The 26200-nt window shown below is 37.6% G+C and overlaps 1 protein-coding gene across 6 annotated transcripts in view; it reads right to left on the bottom strand.

Moving 5' to 3' along the window:
• sec24b (SEC24 homolog B, COPII coat complex component) overlaps positions 1-26200 on the bottom strand; it is a 60584-nt gene that overhangs the window by 19751 nt on the left and 14633 nt on the right. For 4 of the 6 annotated variants that reach the window (XM_062983001.1, XM_062982999.1, XM_062983002.1 and 1 more), the window contains exons 2-8: positions 16360-17037; positions 14963-15124; positions 7299-7403; positions 5048-5128; positions 3659-3849; positions 2022-2197; positions 353-455 (exon numbers count right to left, since the gene is read on the bottom strand). In XM_062983001.1, the coding sequence (XP_062839071.1) occupies positions 353-455; positions 2022-2197; positions 3659-3849; positions 5048-5128; positions 7299-7403; positions 14963-15124; positions 16360-17020 (1479 nt within the window). In that variant the 5' untranslated portion in view covers positions 17021-17037. The remainder of the gene's footprint in view (positions 1-352; positions 456-2021; positions 2198-3658; positions 3850-5047; positions 5129-7298; positions 7404-14962; positions 15125-16359; positions 17038-26200) is intronic. The other 2 variants (XM_062983000.1, XM_062983004.1) reach the window with 2 other exon arrangements.

Here is a 26200-nt window from a genome sequence, read left to right as displayed (position 1 = left end):
TAAGTCAATTCATGACTTTCCAGGTGCCCTCCATAGGTCTTGGAGTTAGATATTGTTGTGTATGTTAAATAGCAAAAATCCACTGAGGTGCCCCCCTACCCCTTTGTCTGCTACTACATTATTATGTTGGGGAGGCAGGAAAAAGGTGACTCAGTGCTGGGAGAGGGCAGCAGTAAGGTTGAACATTCTTTCCATCTCTATTCTACATTAAGGCAACTGAGATCAAGAAAGCCAGAACAGTTTAGAGATTAGGGTGTAAAGGCTATTGCTGAAAAAAAAATTGAATAGAGACAGCTTTATTCCATAATTATTCAGCAAAACAAAAATGTGGGAATAAAATAATTCCTTTTACCGTTAAATCTCTAAAGGGATGAAGAAGCAACCCCAAAGGAAGTTTTGCCTTATTTAGCAAAGACTGAGTCTGTGGAATATTTGTCAAAGTGCATCGAAATGAGCTGAAAGAAAAATTATAAGTATTAGCTTCAAAGATCATGCAGTATTCACAATGTTTTTTTAAAATATCTAGAATCATACACTTTTACATATAAAGTATTCAGAGAGTAAAAAGTAATGCTCAAAACTTCAATTTCTCATTCAGTAAGTTTTCCTATGAGTCAAGCAAGCCAACAATTGCTTTCGTTCTCAACCCCTTAAAAAAACATTCCAACCCACCCAAACCTGTCTTCATGTTTAGAAAAAAACTTGCTACATCTAATCACCAATTTCCATCCTTAAATGCGCAAATGCAGTGTTTCTCAAACTGTGCTCCTCCAAGCATTTTAAACTTCGGCTCCCAGAAATCCCAGCCAGCTTACCAGCTGTTAGAAATTGTGGGACCTGAAGTGCAAAACATCTGGAAGAGCAGTTTGAGAAACTCTGCTCTAGTAGAGCTGCTACCAGGGAGGCAAGCAACAGCAAAACTAACCACTTACTGAAGAGCTTCAGTTTCCACAACTTTCTGGCACATTGCAAAGAATAAGAAAAACGCTATAAGGAAAAGGCTAAGATGTTTTATTACCCAAACCTGCACTATAACTATCCACCTATATTCTAGTCAATATGTAATGTTGATGCATCACATTGTAGTGAAGTAATACTCAACAGTAAAAAAAGCTCCTTTTAATATTATCTAATTTGGGGAGTACATTCCAGCTTTTCTGGAACAGACATGTTTTGATAGAGGTTAGTGAGTTAGCTTTACAATCTCATCTTGCTTGGCATGTTTATGTTTACATACACATGCAACTTTGTAACATGTACAAGTCATGATTCCTGATAATTCCATCCTGATATAATGCAAGGCAGAAAAATAAGTCTGGAAATTCCATAGAGTTAAGTTTACAAGTAATGTCAAGACATAATTTGGCAATCTTCAAATTCTTGTATTGTCCTCTCTTTCCCACATGACATATTTCTCTTTGACACTGTTTACCAAAATATTTAAATTGGAATGTTTTGGATTTAGACTTGAAAACAAAATTGGCAACAAAAAACCCCTTTAAATACAGTGGACCTGTTGGATCCGCAGGTAAATGCTCTGGAGCTGTATTTTCCACTGACTATAGATTGCCATGGCCTATACATAAAATGGTGGTGATGTGAACACAAACATATTGAAGTGCGCACACGTACATTGCTATCATTTAATATGAGAAGTGATCATCTGGCCAAACTCACACATATCCATAAGGGCCATGTAGGTCTATACATTTTAATTTGGACAATACATGCAAAGCATCATTTGCTGATTATGTTTTGGCAAACTATTATTCACGCTTCCTATGAAGACAGGGAAGTAACTAAACATGACAGCTTAGCTCCAACAGCCAAATGAATATTTAACTACTAATTATTCCACATTACACTACTGCATTTCAAAAAAGCCAGGAACATATAGCAATAGTTTTTGGGAAGTAAACATTAAAACAATTATGAATCAGAACATCAGTCAGGAACATACAAATACTCACAAAACCAAGAAAAGACTATAAGCATGCTTAAGACTAGATTTTTATACCTACTCTGGGCTGCAGTTCAGTCTCTTCAGGTCTGAGTTCAAATTAGGTACAGGAGCTGGAGTTGGGACAACAGATAGGGTATTTCTATCCTGAGTAAGATTGACTGGTCTTAAGCTCTCAGGCTGCTGTATACCTAGTCCTCCCAGACTAGCAGATAGTTGATTCATTGTAGGATATTGCTGCAAAAGAACATTTTAAATAAACAAAATAAATTATTTAAAGCAATACATTAAAATGCTTTTGATGCAAATATACTCTTAAATTAGCAAAAAACATACGAATAAAGCCCTGTCCAATTACTCTCCTTCACCACACACCACATCCTGAATTATTCTTGATGGGCTCTTGATTGTAAGGTACTGCTTTTCAAGGACTGCACTAAAGGCCAAGCAGGAAAACTTGACTGTAAATGCTGGGTTGTGTTAATAGTTCTTTGGACTGAACCCCATGCTGCAGTTGGATTGAACCCTGCACTGCAACTGCACTGTACAAATTAGATACTTCAGTAAATGTGAAATTGAAGAAGTGCGTGTATTTATGCTTATTTGGCGATGTACAATATTTATGTATTTTATGTATAAAGGATGCAACACAGATGTTTAATTTACACATGATCATTAAGACACCAACACAGGTCAGAAACATGAAAGAGATGAGATACAAATGTCTATTATATTCCTTCTGCACAGGGAAGAAAACAACCCTTGCATTGAAGTTTTACAATGCAGACTATTAAGGTTCCAATCCAGTTTAGCTGGATATAAGACTAATTAAACATATTAAGCTTCTACTGAGTTCCAGCAAAGGGAGACAGAAGTAGTGCCACTCCTGAAGAGGCCCAAAGAAAGGCCAGTTCCTCCTATTCCTGAACTCTTTTCAGCTGATCATTTGATTACTACTGTTTGAGAAATACTACTTGAATTATCCCTCCTCTTTACTTCCCCTGTCATTTCCTCTTGTGTTACATCTATACAAAACTGTAAATCTGAGAATGGGGTCTGTGTTGTTTTTATTTATAATAAGTAAACCACTGTGTGATTCCTTTGGGTTGAAGTCTAGCATAATAATGCAGAAAATAAATGAACTCATTTTCGAGTAGACATGTATAGAATTCTGTTATTTATGGGACACTTTCATTGTAGAGTGGGTTATAAATCAACTGACCACTCAAGCAGATATACTGCAAAACACCACAAATCAGACAGGGAATCATGAAAACAGAAAGCTATTCCCTGTCAAGGCAGATGATAGGAAACCCAGGCTGCAGAAGTAACTGGCACATTCTAAGTGTGGTAAAATGAAGTATGTCCTTAGCATTGGCAACTGATGTTCCTCTTCTCCTACAATCCTCTTTAACCACATTTTACAAAATCTTGGTGTACTTTCATTTCAAAGAAAATGATTCCGAAAAGATTCCTGTAAATACCCCATCTGCCTGAGGAGACACTACATAGCACTAGAGAGGTAAAACAAACATATTTAATTTGATGGTCCTTTTCTGCAAAATACATTTCCATTTTGAATTCAAACAACTAGAATTTCAAATATGATTTGTACATAATTAGCTATTAATGCTTTCTAAATCAAGCTATTTTTCTAACAAATTATAGGCAGGCAATGCGGATTTTATTATCACTAACCTGTGGATACTGAGGAAATCCAGAATTATATCCAGAGCCACCAGACTGCACAGCAGATGGTGGTACAGCTGGTGTTACATTTTGGTAGCCAGGCTGAAGAGTAGGGTATCCATAGCCAAATGGCTTTGAGGTTTTAGATGTCGGGGATGTTGAAGGAATAGGAGCTGGGCTATTTGTTGTAGAATGTTCCTCTAAACGAAAACAAAAAACAAACCAACACCGATTTTATAACATTGCCTTACTCGTCAAAAATCCAAGCATCAAAATGCAAGCAACTGAATGTGAGAATACATCATGTTATTACTAATTATCAAAAGCAGTAAATTGGACTTTAACTATACAGTTTCCAATACTAGCATTTAATATGCAAGGATGAAGTAATTCAATCCATTTTTGCAAGTAAAGCCCCCATCTGTGCTTAACTGCCCAGTTTGTAACAGATAAATACAGTTCAAATTATTGAAAAGGAAGAAAAAAGTTCTCGTATCTAGAATCATTAGTAAAGAAATAATGCAAGTTCTCACATCTAGAATCATTAGATGTTAAGTTAAAGAGAGCAATTTTATATATTAAGTATACTTTTGAATGCCGCCTTAAAAACAATTTACTAGGAAACTTTTCAAAAGCTATATAGGATAAAACTCTATGCTATACATTCAAATGCCAAGTGTACTTTTAGAAAAGTATTTACTTTTTAAAAAGTGTACCATTGTTATTTATTGTGTTTCCAAGACTGATGGCTATATTTTTGTGCACATATATGAGAAAATATCTCACTAAAACATATCAACTTATTACAGAGGAACTAAGGTTGCTATATTTGTTAATTACTTCACAATTTGATATAACATACAATTTGAAAATAAGAAACAAGACATTTAACTAAAGGTGAGCAGGATCTTCCCTCTAAATTGTCTGTAAAGGTCCCCACCACCTCTATTTTGAATATGTTATAGTAGTGGCAAAATGTAATGAAAGTGTAGAGCAAGTGTGGAGGCTCAACTTGTTTTAAGGACTGTGTTTTCCTGATGTTTCTGGGAACATGATTCTCCTTCAAAACAAGAAACATGGGTCCCCAAATGTTTTCTTTATATGCAGATTCTGCTGCAGCTATGACAAACTGAGCAACTGTATCAGGAAAGGGGTCTGGAGAAGGGTGTCCAAAGACCTCCCCCCCCCCCCCCCGAAGCAGCCCATCTCTAAAGTGACACAGTACAGTGAATGCTATCTGAATCTGAACTCCTAGCAAACCACATACTACCCAGTATCTTCACTTCCAGTATCTGCTACTTATGTGCATCTGTGATGTACAAATTTTTCATGTGCAGTCATTTCACCAGGTTTATTTCTTTAACATTAATTTAAAAAATGAAACAAAACACAATTCACCTGGGTAGCCACCTCCTTCAAGACTATCATAATTGTTGAGAACAGGAGATGCGCTGCTAGTAGTAGAAGAGCTGTCAAGAGCTAAAAGGAACAAGCACAAATACACATATTTATTCAGTGGATAACATTTGCATGATAACAGATGTTTATCATTGCCTGTGAGAAACTTACAGGATTTCCAATCTAAAGTTCCAGTCTAAATCTTTTATGCTAACAGAAGACATGTAATTTCAGTATCTGTACACAAGAGCTGCCAGTTTAGACAAGAATACTTCCCCTGCTAAAAATGCATTAAATTATCAGCTACACAAGGCAAAAGTTAATTTAAAAATGAGCCAAAAAGATTTCAACACGTCCAGTTTACTTTTGAATTAATAATTTAATCTGCTTTCTTGTACTCTCTCTTTATGAGTTCCTATTCAAGTCCTTTGCAAAGATGAGCAAGGAGACAGCACCCTCTAAAGTCTGGAGATAATGTAAGTCTTTGCACAGAGATGTCCAAGAGTGTACTGCTTTCTTTTCATGACCTTTATGATGCACACACACTCCTACTGACTCAGGCCAACTCAAATTACAATCAGTGGACTCTAGTTCTTAAGAGATTATGACAATATAGATCTTACATAATCTACGATTGTTATTTTAATAGAACAATTTGAATGCTATTGTGTTATGCCATCCTCAAAGAGGAAAGGTTTATTTGGGGCTCAAACTAGCTAAAAAGAAAAAATAGTAGTGACTATGCTTCAGTTGGGATGAGTGATGCTATGATTAGAGGCCCTCAAAAACCATAAATGAATTGCTCTTTGCTCTCAGGTCCAGGAATGGTGTAGTTCTGCTACAGGCTGGAGACATATCTGTAGACTAGGTTGTTGTGATCCCCTCCTGCTTCATCACTTCTTCACTTTCTGGAACTGGAGTTCTAAGATCACACAGTCTCTGGTTATAGAGGTTTCTACGGTAGCTATAAGATAGTTCTGAGACCAGATCACATCAGATCACAAATATGGAGACTATATTACGAAGTTTCCTCTGTCATTTTCAAGATAGAGGCACAGGGGGAAAAAAACCTTCACTGAAAAAAATATTTTTAAAATTTAGACCACAAAACTGAGAGGCTTCTTTCTGAGCACAGATTTTAAAAGATTTAGAAGGCCCATAAAATATAAAATGTTGCAGTCTAGCTTGCCCATTACATTCAGAAATGCAACCAGATGTCATAGTTAGAAAAAGCTGATGTTACCTGTTGACTGAACACATGGTAAAATCCAGATTTAGGTCATGTTGAGCAAACCCCTCATATCAATGAAATTTTAGTCAGCAACATTATTTCCGTGGTTTACTCAAAGTACGGCTAAACCTGTATCTAATCTTTACTCTTCTTTTGCACTACGCTTCCAGTAAAAGACTGAAAACCCATCAATAAACTTGGCTTTTAAGATTAAGGGATTCATAAGAACAAAGATACTTCCTGCTGCCCCCTAAGAAAGCTTCAGTAAAAAAACAAAAACCAACTATAATTATAATTAATTGTAACTATTTATTTTTGGAATTGTATGTTGTTGGCATCGAATCGTTGCCTGTTGTAAGGCCACCCTGAGTCCTCTTCAGGGTGAGAAAAGCGGGGTACAAATGTGGGAAATAAAATAAATATAAAAGTTAAAATGGAGCTGCCTGGTCCATGAACTACAGGCACACTTTCTGTAATTTACTTAGCCTTTCTGCAAAAAAAACCAAAAGCAGTGGAGAAAGAAATAGAGAGAAAATTTACTATGTTTTCCTAGTAATTTTGACTCATGAATAGCTTGAGACTATACATCCTGTTCTTAAAACACTGAATGCCTCCAAATAATCCTTGGGAGAACATAATTAGTATCAAGCTTTTAATCTGCTTTAAATGGATTGTAAAAAGTCAGACCAATTGTGTAAGCTAAATAACTGGAACCTTTTTCATCTGTTAGAAAAACAGTCACATCCCATTAACATACAGCACTTGATGCCACTTTGGTAACACTACAATAGAGAATGTGGGCAATAACAGGAAAAAAATATTTTTACTACATTGGAATGAAGAATGAGTTTTATAACGGTTAATGAAAGAGATAAGTAAACTGGATACTTCCAAAATCATCTGTATGTTCTTGGACATATACCAGTACATGCAGCATGTATTTTTGTTCAAGGAATGGAATAATGCCATCAAAATAGAGTACGGAAAAGCAAGAAATACTGGTGCAAAGCTAAAGCAGACCTGCTTCCTCATCCTCCTCATCCTCTTCCTCATCATCTGAACTTGATGACAAGGGAGTTGCTGGAGAGCTAGCTTGATTATTAACATATCCACCAAACTGCATGCCTGTGAAGTGGAAAGCACAAACACAAGAATCAGACACACAGGAAAGGCGAGAAACTAAAAGCACAAATCAGAGCATTAACAGTAACACCAAAACCAGGCGTTCCAAAGGAAATACTCATATGAAGAGTAAAGGCTAGAAAGGTTCTGTTTACATAGTTTAGCAAGCAAATGTTTAATGCTGTGGCTTGGTTAATTAAGCATTAGTAGCGGACAAGGAAATTTAGTAGAACAACAATACAACTTATCCAGCAAAGGTCTTTTTTGCAGTTATGCAGATCTCAATCTTCACGCCAATCTGTAAATATTGTCTTTATATGGTAGAACTGTGTAACACATACTGATATCAATTACAGAGCAGTTGGCATTCTTCTCACCATCTGCCATCTGACTTGTAACACAGGCCCAGAGCAAGTATTTTACTCAATTTGCTAGTCTTTGTCCTGAAGTAAATATCCCTGTCTCTAAGTTATTGAAGTCCATTCAGTTTGATACTAGAACTGAAGCCTGAAACAAGTTTCTTCCATGTAGTAAGGTTTACAAAGAGGAGAAATAAGGCATATTACAGAGCACAAGTAATGCATGGACAAGGGATGTGAAGTATTCTTTGCAATGATGGGAATGTTACTTGGTGACATTAGCTTGCATCCAATAATACAGAAGGATTCTACTTATTACTGTCATTATTATGCATCTCGGATGAGCCGTTATCTTACAGCAAAGCAATCAAAAGCTAGAACCAAGGGCCACTTTTGTGGCAAGTCCCCCTGAGGATACGTTTTGGGAACCAAGTGTAGAGGATTGGAACCCCTCTGCTCTCTTGTTCCCAAACTAAAAAAAAAAAAAGCATCAATTTTCTCCATTCAGTTCCTGCTGTTCAAAAACAGCCCAGAAATGCTCCCAAACATTATGAAAGTGCTGTTTCGGACATTTTGAGGGAGGGGAACTCTTGAGTTTGTGTGTGTAGAGAAAGATGTCACCCCCTCCCCCCAAATGACTCCAATGTGGCCCCTTAGCCTTCCATAGTTGCTCAGCCTGATTAAAGAAAAAGACCAATTTCTGTCTGGGAGCATGGTATTTTTCTATATTGTGTAATAATTTGCCAGTATTCATACCCCTTCTCTATCCACAGAGGGATAAAAGCGGCATACACCTTCTCCATCAAACCTCAACAGAGGTAAAATTTAAGATCCCTTCCCTCCAGCCATCAACTGCAATTACACTAGGGGCTCTTTCCCCAAACTGAGCTGAACTGAACAACAGCCTGTAGGTGGCAGTAAGAAGCCGTCTACAGTTTCAGAACCTCCACTTATAACAAGAAGGCATTAAAAATGGCCTGAAAAAGAGGGCACAGCATCCTAGTAAATATCACTGAAACATGGTACAGCTGGATTAGGAGAGCAACCAACAACAGCAGTAAAATTTCTTCCTCTTGCACTGATACAAAAGACACTATGCTGTCACTCTTCCTTCAGGAGATCTCTGTTGACCACAAAGTACTCGTGGATAGATACGATCCCTGAACAAACTAGATATTTATTTGTCCAGTTGCAAAAAAATCCTTTTCGGGAGCAAAATTATAGACACGGTATTGATCAATCAGTTATTTTAGGGAGCAAAGTGATAAAGTGTTGGCCAATCAGTTGCAGAATATCTGGGGATAATGTTGCCACTATGCTTATAGCATTCAGCTATATCTCTCTGCCTCTGAATCAAACGAGGCTATGAAATATTGGGTAGATGCTGAGATGCAGTGATAAGCTAAATGGGGCCAGACCTCTGGTACTTATTCCTAGGATGCTGTATAGACTGTATCTCAGAGAAAGCAACTGACAAAACACCTGAGTATTCCTTGCTTAAGGAAGCCCTAAGAAATTCATGGCATTTCCATAAGATGACAGACAACTTGAAGGGGTGCACACATGCATGGCCTTGAACTGTCTTTCAGTTTTAATAAATCTAGAAGGTTGGTGGAACCACTTCCATCCAATTGTTCAATGTAAGAACTTCACTTAAGTGTTGAAATATATAGTATCTAGAATAAATGATAAAAGAAACAACTAGCCAGATAATTATAGCACAAAATGGCTATTTCAGAATGAGAGGTAATGCACTCCTGAGCTTGAATCTGAAAAGAATTCTAAAATTCAGGGATATTTTTTTAAAGAAACGCCTCTTCAGGCTTTTATGGTTCAGCACTTGCATGTAATGTATTTTAAATATCTATTCAATATTAATCCTCAAAATGCTAGCACAAGATGTGTTTATTGCGTAGTAACATAGTATAAGAGATCAACTAAAATCCGATATATCTGTAATGCATAAGAAATTGAGTCATATCAGCTGTGGAAAATGAAACTCATATACTCTTCCAATCACAGCAAAAGTATTTCACGCAACCGAAGCCATTTCCTATTGGAGTGGTGCTTATATAAAGTAGCACATGTGTTATAAAGCATCCTTTGTGCCAAGACTAAAATTGCCAACGAGATTCTGATTCTGAACATTTCTGGGTAAGATACTCAAAACAGCTGTATACTTCAATGAATGAAGTAGCTCATCTGTTCAATCAACCTTCTTCCATGCATGGAAGATATATTCAAACCAATAAGCATATACATTTGTCCAAAATATACATAAGGCATTAAGGGAGGAAAAACATCATTAGACAGACATACTTCCTAACTTTCTCTAAGTTAACAGAAACCTTTTAACCATCAGAAATTTTTTTGCAAAGACTGTACAAATCTTCTATATATATAAAAGAGTGATGGCATCACGGCAATTCACAAAACAACAAAAGTACAGGCCCCCCAACCTCAAAATTTGACAACACAACCCATCATCCACGCCTCAAGGTTGATACAACAAAAAGAAAAGAAAAATAAAGTCCTAATTAGAGGGAGAGCAATAATTTTTTTTATCCAATTGCTGCCAGTTTAGAGGGCTAATCTCTGCCCACTTGGTTGCCTAGCAACCAAGGGACAGCCAGGTTTCAGTTAGGGACAGGCAGATTTAGGCCTCACTTAGACTTCTTCCACAGATTATCTAATTTGCACTGGATTATATGGCAGTGTAGACTCAAGGCCCTTCAACACAGCTATACAACCCATTTATAATCTTATATTATCTGCTTTGCACTGGATTATCTTGACTCCACACTGCCATATAATCCACTTCAGTGTGCATTTTATACAGCTGTGAAGAAGGGGCCTCATATAATCCAGTTCTAAGCAGATAATTTAAGATTATCAATATACAGTCTCACTTATCCAACGTAAACAGGCCGGCAGGATAAGTGAATATGTTGGATACTAAGAAGGGATTCAGGAAAAGCCAATTAAACATCAAATTAGGTAATCGTTATACAAATTAAGCACCAAAATATCATATTATACAACAAATTTGACAGAAAAAGTAGTTCCATGCGCAGTAATGCTATGTAGTATTTACAGTAGAGTCTCACCTATCCAACACTCGCTTATCCAACGTTCTGGATTATCCAACGCATTTTTGTAGTCAATGCTTTCAATATATCGTGATATTTTGGTGCTAAATTCATAAATACAGTAATTACTATATAGCATTACTGTGTACTGAACTACTTTTTCTGACAAATTTGTTGTCTAACATGATGTTTTGGTGCTTAATTTGTAAAATCATAACTTAATTTGATGTTTAATAGGCTTTTCCTTAATTCCTCATTATCAAACATATTCGCTTATCCAACGTTCTGCCGGCCCGTTTATGTTGGATAAGTGAGACTCTACTGTACTGTATTTACAAATTTACCACTAAAATATCACAATGAATTTAAAACACTGACTACAAAAACATTGATTATGAAAAGGCAGACTGCGTTGGATAATCCAGAACATTGTATAAGCGAATGTTGGATAAGTGAGATTCTTCTTTAATATGAAATAATTACTGGGATAGAATAATGCAGAACAATATAATCTCTAAAACCAGAACAGTAAATAAACAGGGGAATTCCACACAGGAAACAATCGGGGCCAGCTAACACCTCCCAACAAAGTATTCCCATCATCAAAGTCTGGCAAATCCTGTTTTCTCAGGGCCACAGACAGTAGAAGCACATAAAATATCGCAAACAACACCACTCTGAAAATAAGGGAATTCCAGACAGGAAACAATCAGGGCCAGCTAACACCTCCCAACAAAGTATTCCCATCATCAAAGTCTGGAGAATCCTCTATTTTCTCAGGGCCACAGACAGTAGAAGCACATAAAATATGGCAAACAACACCACTCTGAAAACAAGGGAATTCCAGACAGGAAACAATCAGGGCCAGCTAACACCTCCCAACAAAAAATTCACTCAGGGAGGAAACAGCCAGGCTTTAAAGCTGCAAGGCCATTACATCCTAATCATTTTTCCTAATTGCAGCATTCATACTTGCCTCCAACAAACAAAAAAAAACCAATCAGAAATATTGTATATTCACAACCTTTAGGAAATAATATCCCCTGATGGCGCAGCGTGTTAAAGCGCTGAGCTGCTGAACTTCTGGACCGAAAGGCCACAGGTTTGAATTGGGGGAGCGGAGAGAGACCCCACTGTTAGCCCCAGCTTCTGCCAACCCAGAAGTTCGAAAACATGCAAATGTGAGTGCATCAATAGGTACTGCTCCGGCGGGAAGGTAACGCCGCTCCATGTAGTCATGCCATATGACCTTGGAGGAGTCTACGGACAACGCCGGCTCTTCGGCTTAGAAATGGAGATGAGCACCAACCTCCAGAGTCAGACACGACTGGACTTAATGTCTGGGGAAAACCTTTACCCTTGACCTTAACTACCACCAATTCCTCAATACTTTATTTCCCATACCACCATACTTCGCCACAGCAACGTGTGGCCGGGCACAGCTAGTATATTTATAGATTCAGGCAATTTCATTTCTCTGTAGTCCATTAGTCAATGTACACAGAAACACAGTATTATGTATTGCACTTAGGGCTAAAAACCCATAGCTATACACATTTCAAGTGTGCTTCTCTCTCTCAGTTACATAGTTGTTTCCGACTCTTCGGGGCCTTCATGGACCACTCCAGCCAGAGCTCCCTGTCAACCGTCGCCGCCCCCAGTTCCTTCAAGGTCAGGCCAGTCACTTCAAGGATACCGTCCATCCATCTCGCCCTTGGTTGGCCTCTCTTCCTTTTTCCTTCCATTTTCCCCAGCATCATGATCTTTTCCAAGCTTTCCTGTCTCCTCATGATGTGGCCAAAATATTTCAACTTTGCCTCTAATATACTTCCCTCCAGTGAGCAGCCGGGCATTATTTCCTGGAGGATGAACTGGTTGGATCTTCTTGCGGTCCAAGGCACTCTCAGGATTTTCCTCCAGCACCAGAGTTCAAAAGCTTCTATCTTCCTTCGCTCAGCCTTCCTTATGGTCCAGCTCTCGCAACCATAGGTTACTATGGGGAATACCATTGCCTTGACAATATGGACCTTTGTTGCCAGTGTGATGTCTCTGCTCTTCACTATTTTATCAAGGTTGGCTATTGCTCTCCTCCCAAGAAGTAAACGTCTTCTGATTTCCTGGCTGCAGTCTGCATCTACAGTGATCTTCGTGCCATGTATTGATGGAATCTGCCTTGCAGGATCTTGAGCATTACCTTACTGGCATGGGAAATAAGTGCCACCGTATGGAAGTTTGAGCATTATTTAGCGTTTCCCTTTTTTGGTATGGGGATATAAAGTGATTTTTTCTGATCTGATGGCCAATCTTGTGTTTTCCATATTTGCTGGCATATGGCATGCATCACCTTGACAGCATCACCTTCCAAGATTTTAAACAACTCAGCTGGGATCCCACTGTCTCCTGCTGTCTTGTTATTAGCAATGCTTCTTAAGGCCCATTCAACCTCACTCCTCAGGATGTCTGGTTCTAATTCACTCACCACACCGTCAAAGCTATCCTCTACATTATTATCCTTCCTATACAGATCTTCTGTATATTCTCGCCACCTTTTCTTGATCACTTCAGCTTCTGTTAGGTCCCTGCCATCTTTGTTTTTGATCATGCCCATTTTTGCCTGAAATTTGCCTCCGATGTTTCTGATTTTCTGGAAGAGGTCTCTTGACTTTCCTATTCTGTTGTCTTCTTCCAATTCCATGCATTGCTTGTTTAAAAATAGTTCTTTGTCTCTTCTGGCTAGCCTCTGGAATTGTGCTTACTCCAATGTAAATCAATGAGATTTGCTTATTAAATGTGCAAGCAATCAAGCTGATCAGAGGCAGGTTGAAGGTTATCATCCAACCCAATGAGGGCTCAAATGAAAATGTAAATTCAAAAATAAGAATAAATTAAGAAATTGACAGAATTTGTATTTCTATTATTCTATCAAATATAGTTAAATATAACAGCTTGTCTTTTCAATCTATATAATTAAATCATTCAGAAATCCTTCCTCCTGATCCCAAGTGAGATGGAGGTAGGTGTATTGCTCCCCGCAAAAGTGGAAGAATGTGATATATTTAATTTTAACTGCATACTGGTTCACATTTGGAATTACATTTTGAAATGTATTTCCAGTGATGATATAATTTTAAGAGGTTTGTTCGACTGTAGGCACCATTTTCCAAAATATTTACTTATGAATCAGATGTTTTCCAATTCATTCTAGCATTTTAATTTACTTCTACCAAGGATAGCAAAGGTCGTGTACTACAATCATATAATGTTTTACTTATATCTATTTATGTTAAAATCTTCATTAAGTCAGGCATGAGGAACAAATCAGCACTTGACTGATATGGTGTCAGCAAAGTTTCAGACTTTTCCAAGAAAGTAGTTCCAAATATGAACCCTTTTGCACATTAACAATCTCTCCATCCAAAGTCAAATCACCATAAATGCTGTGCTGAATCTGCAATCTATTTTACATACACAACTGCTTGTATCATGTTCATATATTTGTGCAGTTAGAACTGGAGCTAGAAATGGAGTTTTGTCACAAAAGCCAACTAAGAGATTGTGGGTCCTAGTTTGCTACAATAAGGCTTCATCGGGGGTGGGGGGTGGGTGGGGGGGGGGAATCAGATGCTAGTCAGATGGAAATTATTATTTAGGTTATTTAAGCTTACAAATGACAGGGCATCTCTTAAGAGCCTAGTTGTTTGGGAGATTGCTATGTAGAAGTATGTTCCCAGGAAACTAGCAAATAAGGGGGTTTGGGGGAAGGGGTTAAAATCTACTATGAAAGTTCCAGTCCTCTCTCTCAGAAGAATAATCAATATACTCAGACTTCACAATCACATTATTAAGCATGTCACCTTGTGTATCTTTAGGAAGTGAAGTGGCTTGTCATGCACAGAAATGCTATCTTTCATGTCTGCCTTTACAAAAAACATCAGCCCACAGATTTATCGGAACATGTTATAAACTTCACAATCCCAGCATCTACTCTTATTACAAAGTTAGGAGTGGCAAAAATTGGTTCTGATTTTGTCATACAAATCAAAATTATGATATTCCAACACAGGGGCAATTTCAAAATCCATAGAAAGCTTTACCCATCTTCCAGTTTTTATACCTTCATGAAGCAAGGCATCTGGCAGTTGTGTAAGAGAGGATGAGGTGGAGGGTTTTGTGGTTTTCTCCACAGCAGGTGTTATAACTGAAGAGCTTGCAGTTGAAGAAATTCTCTGGGCAGGCTTTAGAGGCTGAATATTCTGCTTTGCAGGATGTGGTGAGCCTGAAATACCGAACAGGCAAGACAAGGCAACAGTTACACTGATTAATAGTTTTAATAGGCTAGTCATACTAGCCTGTTGACACAATATCTTGCAATACCTTAAAAACTAAGATATTTATTGTGCCATAAGATTTCATAAGCTGAAGAAATACATAAAGTAAAATCTTCAGATGATACAAAAACACACACTCATATACACACATAGGCCAGGCTGCTCAGTGATTAGATATATTCTATGCCACTCTGTCAGATGGGATCAATAACAGATGTGGTCACTTATAATGTAGTTCTGGCTGCATATGGCTACTGCTCTTTGCTCTGTCCCCATTTCACACTGCTGGTGCAAACACCAGAGCAAACAGCTATGAAATATAAGACATATAGCTTGTGCCAATTCTATTTAAAGTTGAAATACAAGAAAACTCTTCGTGGCAGTATTAATAGGTAATAACAAAACCTTCACGGCTTTGCAATGCTGATTTTTTTAAAATATAAGTTGCTTTGAGTTTCCTTTGTGGAGAGAAAGTGTGGGGTATAAACAAACATAATTAAATATAAATAAATAAAACTTTTAACACCTGTAGCAGAAAGAAAACTGCTATATTGGTAACGTGCTGGTAACCTCAAGGTTGGACTTCTACAATGTGCTTTACATTGGGCTGCCTCTGTATCAAGTTCAGTAACTCCAAGTAGTTCAAAACTCAGCAGCCAGATTGGTCACAGGAACATCCAGGAGTGAGCATACAGCACCTATACCAAAGTCACTCCACTGGTTGCCAATTAGTTTCTGGGTAAAGTACAAAGTATTGGTTTTGACCTTTAGAGCCTTACATGGTTTGGGTCCAGGTTACCTACAGAAACTCCTTCTCCCGAACAATCTACCCCACACACTTAGGTCTTCTAGGGGGTGTCTACTCCATCCAGGCAGAACCCAACTGGAAACCATCACCCAGAAGACATTTTCATCAGCTGTCCCTATCAAACATTAATAAAGACACCTGGCTTATAGCTCAGTCCCTCATAACAGGGGAGGTGACCAGTATTCCAAGACCAGGAAAAATAAGCTAGGAGAGAAAGCGCTTACAACCAGAGAGCGTTCTGAACAGAAGGTTCAGTTCCCAAAATTCGCAAAACTTTATTATAAGTACACCCACTTCCATCCACTGGAAAAAGAGCAGACATACGAGCAAACAACTGGATTCACTATTAGGCCTACTTTGCTCTCTGTGAAATACCTCTGTTCTCTAGGTTGCTTGTTTCAGACAATGATCCCGTAAAGGATGCAGTATGATTCTCTTGAGCCGACTGGAGTTCTGGAGTAGACCATGATGTCGAGTTGTAACCTAGATGAGCTGTTCGTTGTCCTGTCGGCGGGACTCTGTTTTGACTAGAGTAAGTGCTTGCCTCTTTTGGATATCCAAGAGCTGGTACACTGTGAGAAGTAGGCACTTGCCCATAGGGACTACTGATGGACTCAGAAGGAAATGAGACATTAGGATAAGCAGTGAGAGGCGCAGCAGGCATGATATAATGACTGGATGGAGGAAAAAATCCCTGAGATGGAACTGAAGAGCTGTCAGAGTGCAAAACTGAATTACTGTAGGGACTACCAAATGAGGAATATGACTGGGAAATGTTGGGATGTAATTGGGATGCAGAAGAAATCATTCCTTGGATAGGTCCAGATGATTCTACAAAGTGAGGTGCCCTATTGTGCAGGTACTGTGATCCCTGTGCATTCAGCATCTTGGAAGTCACAACAGGTGCATTAACATTTTGTGCTGGTACTGAGTAATGGGCAGAATAATAATGGTTATCCAGCTGTGAAGGGACAGCTTTATTGGGCACTTGTGAGTAGTTTTGAGAATATGAGCCATATCCAGAAGAGAACTGCATCTGATTTTGTGCTGGTCCTGAAAGAAAGAGAAAAGAAAACAAGGAAGAAAGAAGAGTATTAATTATGTGGAATCTCCTTTAAAGGCTACAATGTTAAACTTCTTGCCTAAGAAAAGTAATACCAGAATGAACTAATTTGTATTTAAAGGTTTTTAATTGTATGCTTGCACTTTGCTGCATGAATTAGTACACCATCCAAAGGTTCAATAGCTCCACTATGCTAGGCAAAAACATTTACAGTAATTAGCAAAATCCAAGTTCCAAAAATTAATGCAGGCTTCATGAAATCTTTGTTCTGTTCTATTCTATGTGATTTGTCATTGATCCACTCCTTTTGGCTTTACGCAAATCTACCATTTGTCAAAATATACGATGCTGTGCTTTTCTTTTCCATTTCTGGCCGAATAGCTTACCAATTGGAAAACTTTATATTACATATAAATACACAAAACATGTATATCTGATATATTTCTGGTCAATGATAGCTGGCCACTATAAGACATAACTTCAAGACCGGATTTCTGTCCAATCAGCCCTTCAACATCTGTGGTATTTTGGCCTTTGCAGATTTGATTATTCACGAATGTGATAAAATTGTTCTCTCTAAGAATCCAGTGCAATTTTATGATTAATGTCCACTGGACGTTGCATACAGAGTCATGTTGGAGAACCTAGAGATTCTTAAAGGTGTTATCTCAAATAAAAGCACCCCTTTTTATTAATGTTTTTTCCATATTTACGGTATCCTGCACTGCTAACACCAGTAACTAGGTGATGACTTATCACATCGCTATTACACCTATGGTAAATGAGATGCACTGCCTGCTTAGGTGAGACATTGATATTAATATATACAAAAGCTCTATACAACTTGAAACTAGATCGACTCAAGAACAACTTCCGCATACCAACCTTTCAAATGATCATATTGTTCAGGAGAGACCCTGTTATTTGTGTTGCAGCATACATATGGTATTTGTATTTACTAACTACAAAAAGAAGTTCTCCATACTGGCATCCGCCCTCAGTGTAATCCATCCAACTTCTACATGGATGTCTTTTGGTTTTGCTTTTACTGAATTTTATTTTTGCCTTTCCCCAACCCACAACTCTCCCAAATACTTAATTCCTGTGTTTTCATTGTGTATGAAGTTGTTAAGAAACCTTGTAGGATCGGTACAAATAAGAACCACAAATCCCTATAAATAATTCAAGTATAAGGTTTCATATTGTTCAATGATGGTAGTGACTAGCATTAGACAATCCGTGGACAGTGCATTTCAGTACAACTGCCTTGGGCATAAGAAAGGCTGGTAACAAAAATAAAATATAATTTTGCAACTTATTTGGCACAGAGTGATTGCAAAATCACCAGCAGTACATAAACATTTAAAATAATATATATATATATATATATATATATATATATATATATATATATATATACATACACACACACAAAAACACACATTACACTTAAAATAATAAGACTGTTAATTTGGAGTGCAGAGGAGTATCTTGTCTTGTTAGTTGTGTATATACTATATATATCATTCCACATTTATTAAGCCTGTATTCTGTAAAAAGGGCAACCAACTATGACTTATATTCCTGTCCACTTCAGATAATGAAGAACAACTAAGATCACTGCCAATTTGCATAATGATCTTATCTGATCTTATGCATAATTTATCCTGAAGCAACTCTATCAAGTTCAACAGGGAGTCACTCAATAACACTGACCTTTGTGTAAATATTAGGACAAGGTTGTAAGATTACTAATCTCCTTTAAGAGGACATGGAGAAGAGAAGTTTAAGAGAGGACATGATAGCCATGTTAAAATATTTTAATGTGTGTAATATTTAGATGAAGTAAATTTGTTTTCTGCTGCTCCAGAGACTAAGATACAGCGCAACACATTCGAACTACAGAAAAGGAGATTCCATCTAAACATTAGAAAAACTCTCTGAAAGTAGGAGCTATTTCACAGTGGAATATACTGCTTCGGAGTATGGTAGTGTCACTTTCTCTATACGTTTTTATACAGAGGCTGTATGGCTATCTGTCAGGAGTGCTTTATGAATTCCTGGCATAGCAGGGGATTGGAATGGGTGGCCCTTGTAGTCTCTACTATCTTTCTGAATCCCACAGTACCAATATTAATTATTCTTATTAAGCAAAGAAACATAGGAAACTGTGTTAAACTGGAGAGACTATTGGTCCAACAAACTCAGTCCTATCTTCTTGGCTGTAAGCAACCAGCCTAGGGGTTTCCCCAATGCAATTTAGAGAAACCAGATATGTTCCAAAGCCCTCTGTGGATACCTAAAACTGTGGATAATAGAGAATCATATATATTTATTATACTTGGCCAGCAGCCAATTACAAAATCACACTGGAGTACCTCGAGGAGCCCAAAAACACTTCTGGAGTGGAATCATTTTGGAGCATGGGTAAGTGAAACTATGATACTGAATCTGTGCATAACGGGGTTATATCATACACATTTTCTGAAAATCAGAAGTAGATGTCTAGTGACTTCTAGAACTTTCATTTTGGATTTTTGGTTGTACATCTGCAAGAGGATCACAGGGTTTGAAAATTTAGACCTGTTTGCTAGTTTCCCAGTTCTGCTCCACTCTGAAGCTTCCAACTGATCAGAAATTGCCCAATCATAGAAATGGTGACAAATATCCAAAATTCATTTTCCCCTTTCATTTCTAATGTGGCACAATGCTGTGAGCTTTATCTTTCAAATCAAGCATGGCCTCTTGTTGCAATGTGCCTTCAAGTGATTTCTAATGTGTGGTTATCCTAACGTGAACCTATCAATTTTTTTTTGCCTTCCTCCTCTGAGGCTAAGAGAATGCGACTTGGTTAGCAAGATTTGTTCAGAGGGGATTCACCTTTGCCTTCCTCTAAGACTGAGAGAATGTGACTTGCTCAAAGTCACCCAGTGGGTTTTCATGGCCAAGCAGAGATTTGAACCCTGACCTCCAAAATTGTAGACCATCACTAAAATCACTCCACTAGTTTCCTAGTATGGCCCAGTATGCGCGCGCACACACACACACACACACACACACACACACACTATCATATCCAGTTTCTAGTATCTGCACAACCTTATAACTTTCTCTTTACCTGTAAATTTTAAGATTTAGATCAGCCCCATCTTCACCACCTCATTCATTCCTAGTACAGTAGAACTGGAAGGGACAAGTGCCAGAGCTTTCACTATGATTTTATTGATGGATTTCTTGCACACATATCCTCTCATTCACTACAATGTAATGGCTAAAGCAACTGTGAAAAAAACATAGTCTACATAAAACACATAAGAAGCCCAAGGGGGTGTTTTCAGCTCATTCTTCTCAAAGAGCCTTTCAAACCACTGCATCCCCTTTCAAAAGCAACACAATTGCACTGCTCCATACCTTCCAATTTAGAAAAGAAAGATTTTATTGGCAACTAGAATTCACATTTGGAAGTAATTTTCTGTTCCAATTCCCAACCAGTTCAACCTAGTATGAGAGTGAAATCTGACTCCCACTATAGATATAACTGTAAAGAATATCTAACTAAGGATGCTTCTTGCTGCAGAATAAGAAGAGTAATCTGATGTAGTATGTAGCAACCAGGATCTTAAATAGGCTTAAATATTCTGATCAGCTTAAACTACAATAATGAAAACAACGATCTGCTACTAAAGTTCAAGAAACATTTCATCTTTGAACATTTGAGGTAAAGTGTACTTTTGAAGGCTATGAAAAGTCACAACCCACATAAAACTCTCCCTTTTTAGTTACTGTCTGCTCAGCTCCAATGACAAAAGCTGAAGAATGATTTTGCATCATGGATTCTATGCCCTTTTTCTCTTGTTTGCTGTCAGTTGTGTCCAGTGCATATTCAATCTTAGCTATAGGAAAAAAGACCAAGCACTGCAATGCAAGGAAGGCCATAAATTGCCCTGGAAGCACACACATTGGCTTCATTTTGATACCAAATTAAGACATGGCTCCTCACCAAAGTTTTTGCGGCCTCACTATGCAGACCTATTCCAGCTGTGGAATTCTGATAAAGTATATACTATTTTAAATATTTGGGAGTTTTTTTGTGTTATTTTATTGTCTGTCCTCCATCCTGCAATTCTTTGATGCAGGATGGATATAATGATATATTGATGTATATAAATATCTAAAGAAATAAATTATTTGTTCTCTCAATAACTCTTCCACACTGGTGCGAAACAGTCAAAGGCATACTTGTTATGTTTTTATAACTAGTCCAGGAAGGGGCTGCGGTGATGCAATGGGTTAAACTGTTGACCTGAAGGTTGAAGGTTCGAATCTGCAAGACGGGGTATGCTCCTGTCTGTCAGCCCTAGCTTCCTATGGGGGACATGAGAGAAGCCTTCCAGCAGGATGGTAACACATACAGACGTCCCCTGGGCAATGTCTCTGTAGACGGACGATTCTCTCACACTAGAAACAACTTGTCTCAATTCTCTTCTGACACGATTAAAAAAACTAGTTCAGAGTCAAACCTATGAAGACCACCATGAACAGGTCTTAGATGCCATAGCGATGCAAGAATTGAAAGCCTGTGAGTGCTCTTTGAGGATACGAGGTCTTAAGGAGGGCCTGGAAAGAGAAAGTCTCATCTCTTTCATTGCTAATATGTTGGCAGGGCTGCTGAAAGAGCAAGATCTGGACATTATTCATGCTTCAATTTCGTCTTGTTTCAGAATCAACTCAGCCTTTGCAAGACAAAAAAAAGTACCTAGGGACTGTATAGTACAATTTGTTGCCAAAACATTTAAGGAGATAGTGCTGAAAAAACAATATGAAACCCCAATTGTGATTGAGGGAAAGAAAATATTAATGATGAAGGAGATCCCGGGAAGGCTTCTTAGAAAAAGGAAAGAATTCAATGCACTGGTGGTTAAACTGAAGAACAAAGGCACCCCCTTTCGTTGGCTCTTCCCAAAGGGTGTCTCCTTCTACCATAAGTCAAAGAGACACTATATTACAGATGCAGGGAAGGTTGAACAGTTCCTAAGGAAATATGCCCAGGACTTTCCGGGGGGAGAACAACAGCTTGCAGGCGATGAGAGCCAGGGGCACAGAAGGGGTAAAGGGGTGCCACAGGAAAGGAAAGAGCGAAAGCAGAAGGAGCAGGAGGAAAATGAGAAGGAGGGCACCCAGACAGATGAAGAAAAAGAAGAGGAAGATGAAGTTGAAGAAGTGGAAGAAGATGAAAAAAGTGGGGGAACAGACTAACAAATAAAGGGACATTAAGAGTAATGAACTGATTATTGGGAAATACAATATGTTTCTTTTGCTGACTGGGATGGGGAATAGGTGGGGGGATGGGATTGAGTAGATTCAAATGTCTGTACAAAATTTAAAAATCATGTCTTGTAACATTAACGGTTTGAATAATGGCTATAAACGTAAGAAAGTGGTTCATTTCTTGCAGAAAATCAAATCAGACATAGTGTGTTTGGTTGAGACACATCTGATATACAAGGATAGTCACCTGTTAAAAAGAGAAAGGCTGGGCCATTTATTCACAGCATGTAACAGTAAAAAGACCAATGGAGTACTCTTCTATATAAAAAAAGATCTGGCACCAGAGAAAATATTCTGTGATGAGGATGGCAGAATATTAATAATTAAAGTATATATACAAAAAGCCCCGGTACTATTAGTTGGAGTCTACGCACCAAACAACAAACAAAAACTGTTCTATAAAAAATTGACACGTATATTAGCAGAATATGGGGAAAAGGAAATGTTATGGATGGGGGATTTTAATGGAGTCATGGTGCCCAAAGAGGACAGAGATAGTAAAGTTAAAAAGGACAGGAAGGAAGGCCGACTCCCAGGATCCTTCCTAAGGGAAATTCAGTATTGGCAACTTTATGATATCTGGAGAGTCCACAATCCAACAAGGAAAGAGTATTCATACTATTCACATAGACATGGCACATCCTCAAGAATTGATCTGACATTTGGCACTAAGGAACTAGTGGGTAAAACAGAGAAGATTGAATTATTACCAAGAGTATTAGCCGACCATAATCCGATATTAATGAAATTAAGAGTGGGATATAAAAGAAACAGAGCCTGGAGAATGAATGATTATATTTTGAAAATCAAGTCACATAGGGAAAAAATTAGAATGGGGATTAATAATTACTTTAAGGACAATGCTAAAGAAGAAATGAAGGAGGGAATAGTCTGGGACGCTGGTAAAGCAGTAATTAGAGGGTTATTGATACAACAAAACTCGATCTGGTACAAAGGAAAAAATAAGGCCCAACTGGAGTTGTTATCAAAAATCAGGACAAAGGAATTAGAAATAGAAAAAGAAAAAGGTACAAAGACAAGACTACAAGGTGAACTAAAAAAATTGCACCAACAATACGAACAGCTAATTGCTAGTGAAATAGAAAGGAAAGTTATGTATAATAGATACAACTTTTTTGAAAATGCAAACAAACCAGGGAAATTATTAGCTTGGCAAATAAAAGATGCAAAGAAAAAACCATTGATAATGAGGATAAAAAATAAAGGAGAAACTGTCACCGATTCACAACAGATACAAAAACTATTCGAAGAATATTATGCCAACTTATACAAAAAAACTCAGGGGGAGATTAAGACAATCTCCCAGTATGTGGAGGAGACAAACTTAGAACAAATTTCAGAAGCAATGAAAGCTGACTTAGACAAACAAATTACACCAGAGGAAGTAATCAGGACAATAAATATGGCTAAAGTAAATAAGTCCCCTGGGGCAGATGGACTTTCGACCCTATACTATAAAACGTTTAAGGAAGAGCTAGTACCACAGTTGGTGTCAGTGATGAATGTGGTCTTGAAAAAGGGGGAACTTCCAGAATCTTGGAAGGAATCCATAATTGTTTTAGTCCCTAAACAGGATAAAGATTTAGACTTAATTAAAAATTATAGACCAATATCATTGCTGAACTGCGATTACAAAATATTTGCCACTATATTGGCAAATAGAATTAAGCAAGCTCTAGCACAGATCATTCATAAAGACCAGGTGGGGTTTCTCCCAGGAAGACAAGTAAATCAAAACATCAGACTGATATTGAACACCCTGGAAGTAGCAGAAAAAGACCCAAATAGAGATTTGGCATTGTTCTTTATTGATGCAGAAAAAGCCTTTGACCATGTTAGATGGGATTATTTGGAAAAAGTGTTAGAAAAATTTGAAGTTGGCCACCAATTCAAAAGGGCAGTAGGGGCTATATACACTAATCAAAGAGCAAGGTTAAACATCAATGGTCAACTATCAGATTACATCGACATACAAAAAGGGACCAGACAAGGTTGCCCGCTGTCCCCACTATTATTTATTATGGGTCTGGAAATCTTAAATGTCAGAATAAGAGAAGAGAAGGAAATTACGGGTTTAAAGATCAGTGACCAAGAACTAAAAATTAGGGCTTATGCAGACGATATAGTCTGTATTCTAACTAACCCACTACAAAGTATTAAAAAAGTATTGGACATTATTCAAAGACATGGTGACATATCAGGATTTATTATAAACAAGGAAAAATCTAAGTTTTTAGTAAAAAATATAGATGCTAAAAGCTGTAAGAAACTGGAGGCCGCAGCAGACTGCAAGGTGATCCCAAAAGTAAAATATTTAGGTATATGGGTCACAAACAAAAATATCAATTTATTCCAGGATAATTACGTCAAAGTATGGGAAGACATTAAAAAAGATCTTACTAGATGGCAAACAATCCCACTAACATGGATGGGCAGAATTGCAGTAATAAAGATGATGGTACTCCCCAAAATGCTATTCCTGTTTCAAAATATACCCATTATCAAAGGAATAAATTTTTTTTAGAAATTGAAAAGAAAGATTACAGATTTTATTTGGGCTGGAAAAAGAGCGAGGATAGCATACCGGAATTTAATTGATGATAAAGGAAGAGGGGGGCTAAGCTTACCCGATCTAAGGACCTATTACGAGGCTGCAGCTCTGTCCTGGATGAAGGAATGGATAAAATTAGAAAATAAGACCCTATTAAATTTGGAAGGATATGAATTAAGATTCGGCTGGCATGCATATGTATGGTACGATGGAGACAAATTAAATAAAGACTTTAATAAACATATAATTAGAGGGGGACTATTAGACATTTGGAAAAAATATAGAAAAGGTATGGAACCGAAAACACCCCTTTGGTTGAGGCCATTAGAAGCAGTTATAAGACCAGCCTTAAGTGTAGAAACAAGAACATATAAAGAATACCTTATTAGAGAAAATGAAGAATGGAAATTAAAAGGGCGGGAAGAATTGGAGATTAATGATTGGTTTCGATATCACCAATTGCATGAAAGATATAAAAAAGATATGAGGGTTGGTTTCGCAACTAAAAAATCAGAACTGGAAAGAATATGGGAAAAGGGAAATAAAGGGTTAATATCCAGATTATACAAATACATATTAAGTTATAATATGGAGGATAATACAGTCAAGACAGTAATGATATCCTGGGCCAAGGACCTAGGTAGGCCAATAGAATTGGATAACTGGGAGTACCTATGGAACAAAGAATTCAAATTCACAATATCTGGATCAATTAGGGAGAATCAATATAAAATGTTTTATAGATGCTATATCACCCCAGCAACATTGGCAAAAATAGATAAATCACAACAAGGTATTTGCTGGAGGTGTAGGAAACAGAAAGGGACATTCATCCACATGTGGTGGACGTGTATGACCATACAGGCATTTTGGGACAAGGTAATTAAAGAGACTAATAAAATGCTACATAATAAGATTAAAAAAAGCCCAGGATTGTGTCTATTAGGTCTACATAGAGAAAACAATAACCAAAAGGACCAAGAAATATACCAATATAGCTTTGCGGCAGCAAGATTGACCATAGCCAAAGACTGGAAAGGGGAAAAAGGTTTAACTAAAAAGGATTGGAGAGAAAGAATGCGGGAATATATGCTAATGGCCAAACTTACCAACAATAGGAAGAACAAAAGTAATGAGGACTTTTTAGAAACATGGAAGCTGGCCATAGCATATCTGAATAAGGAGTCAGTAACATAGAGGAGTTCCATTAGGAATTTAGGGTTACTATTAACAAGGATATATAAATTGGCTTA

Source organism: Anolis carolinensis, chromosome 5 (assembly GCF_035594765.1).
Source record: "Anolis carolinensis isolate JA03-04 chromosome 5, rAnoCar3.1.pri, whole genome shotgun sequence".
Classification (NCBI taxonomy): domain Eukaryota; kingdom Metazoa; phylum Chordata; class Lepidosauria; order Squamata; family Dactyloidae; genus Anolis; species Anolis carolinensis.
Note: the sequence above shows the minus strand (reverse complement) of the source record. Positions and strands in the feature narration are given on the sequence as shown.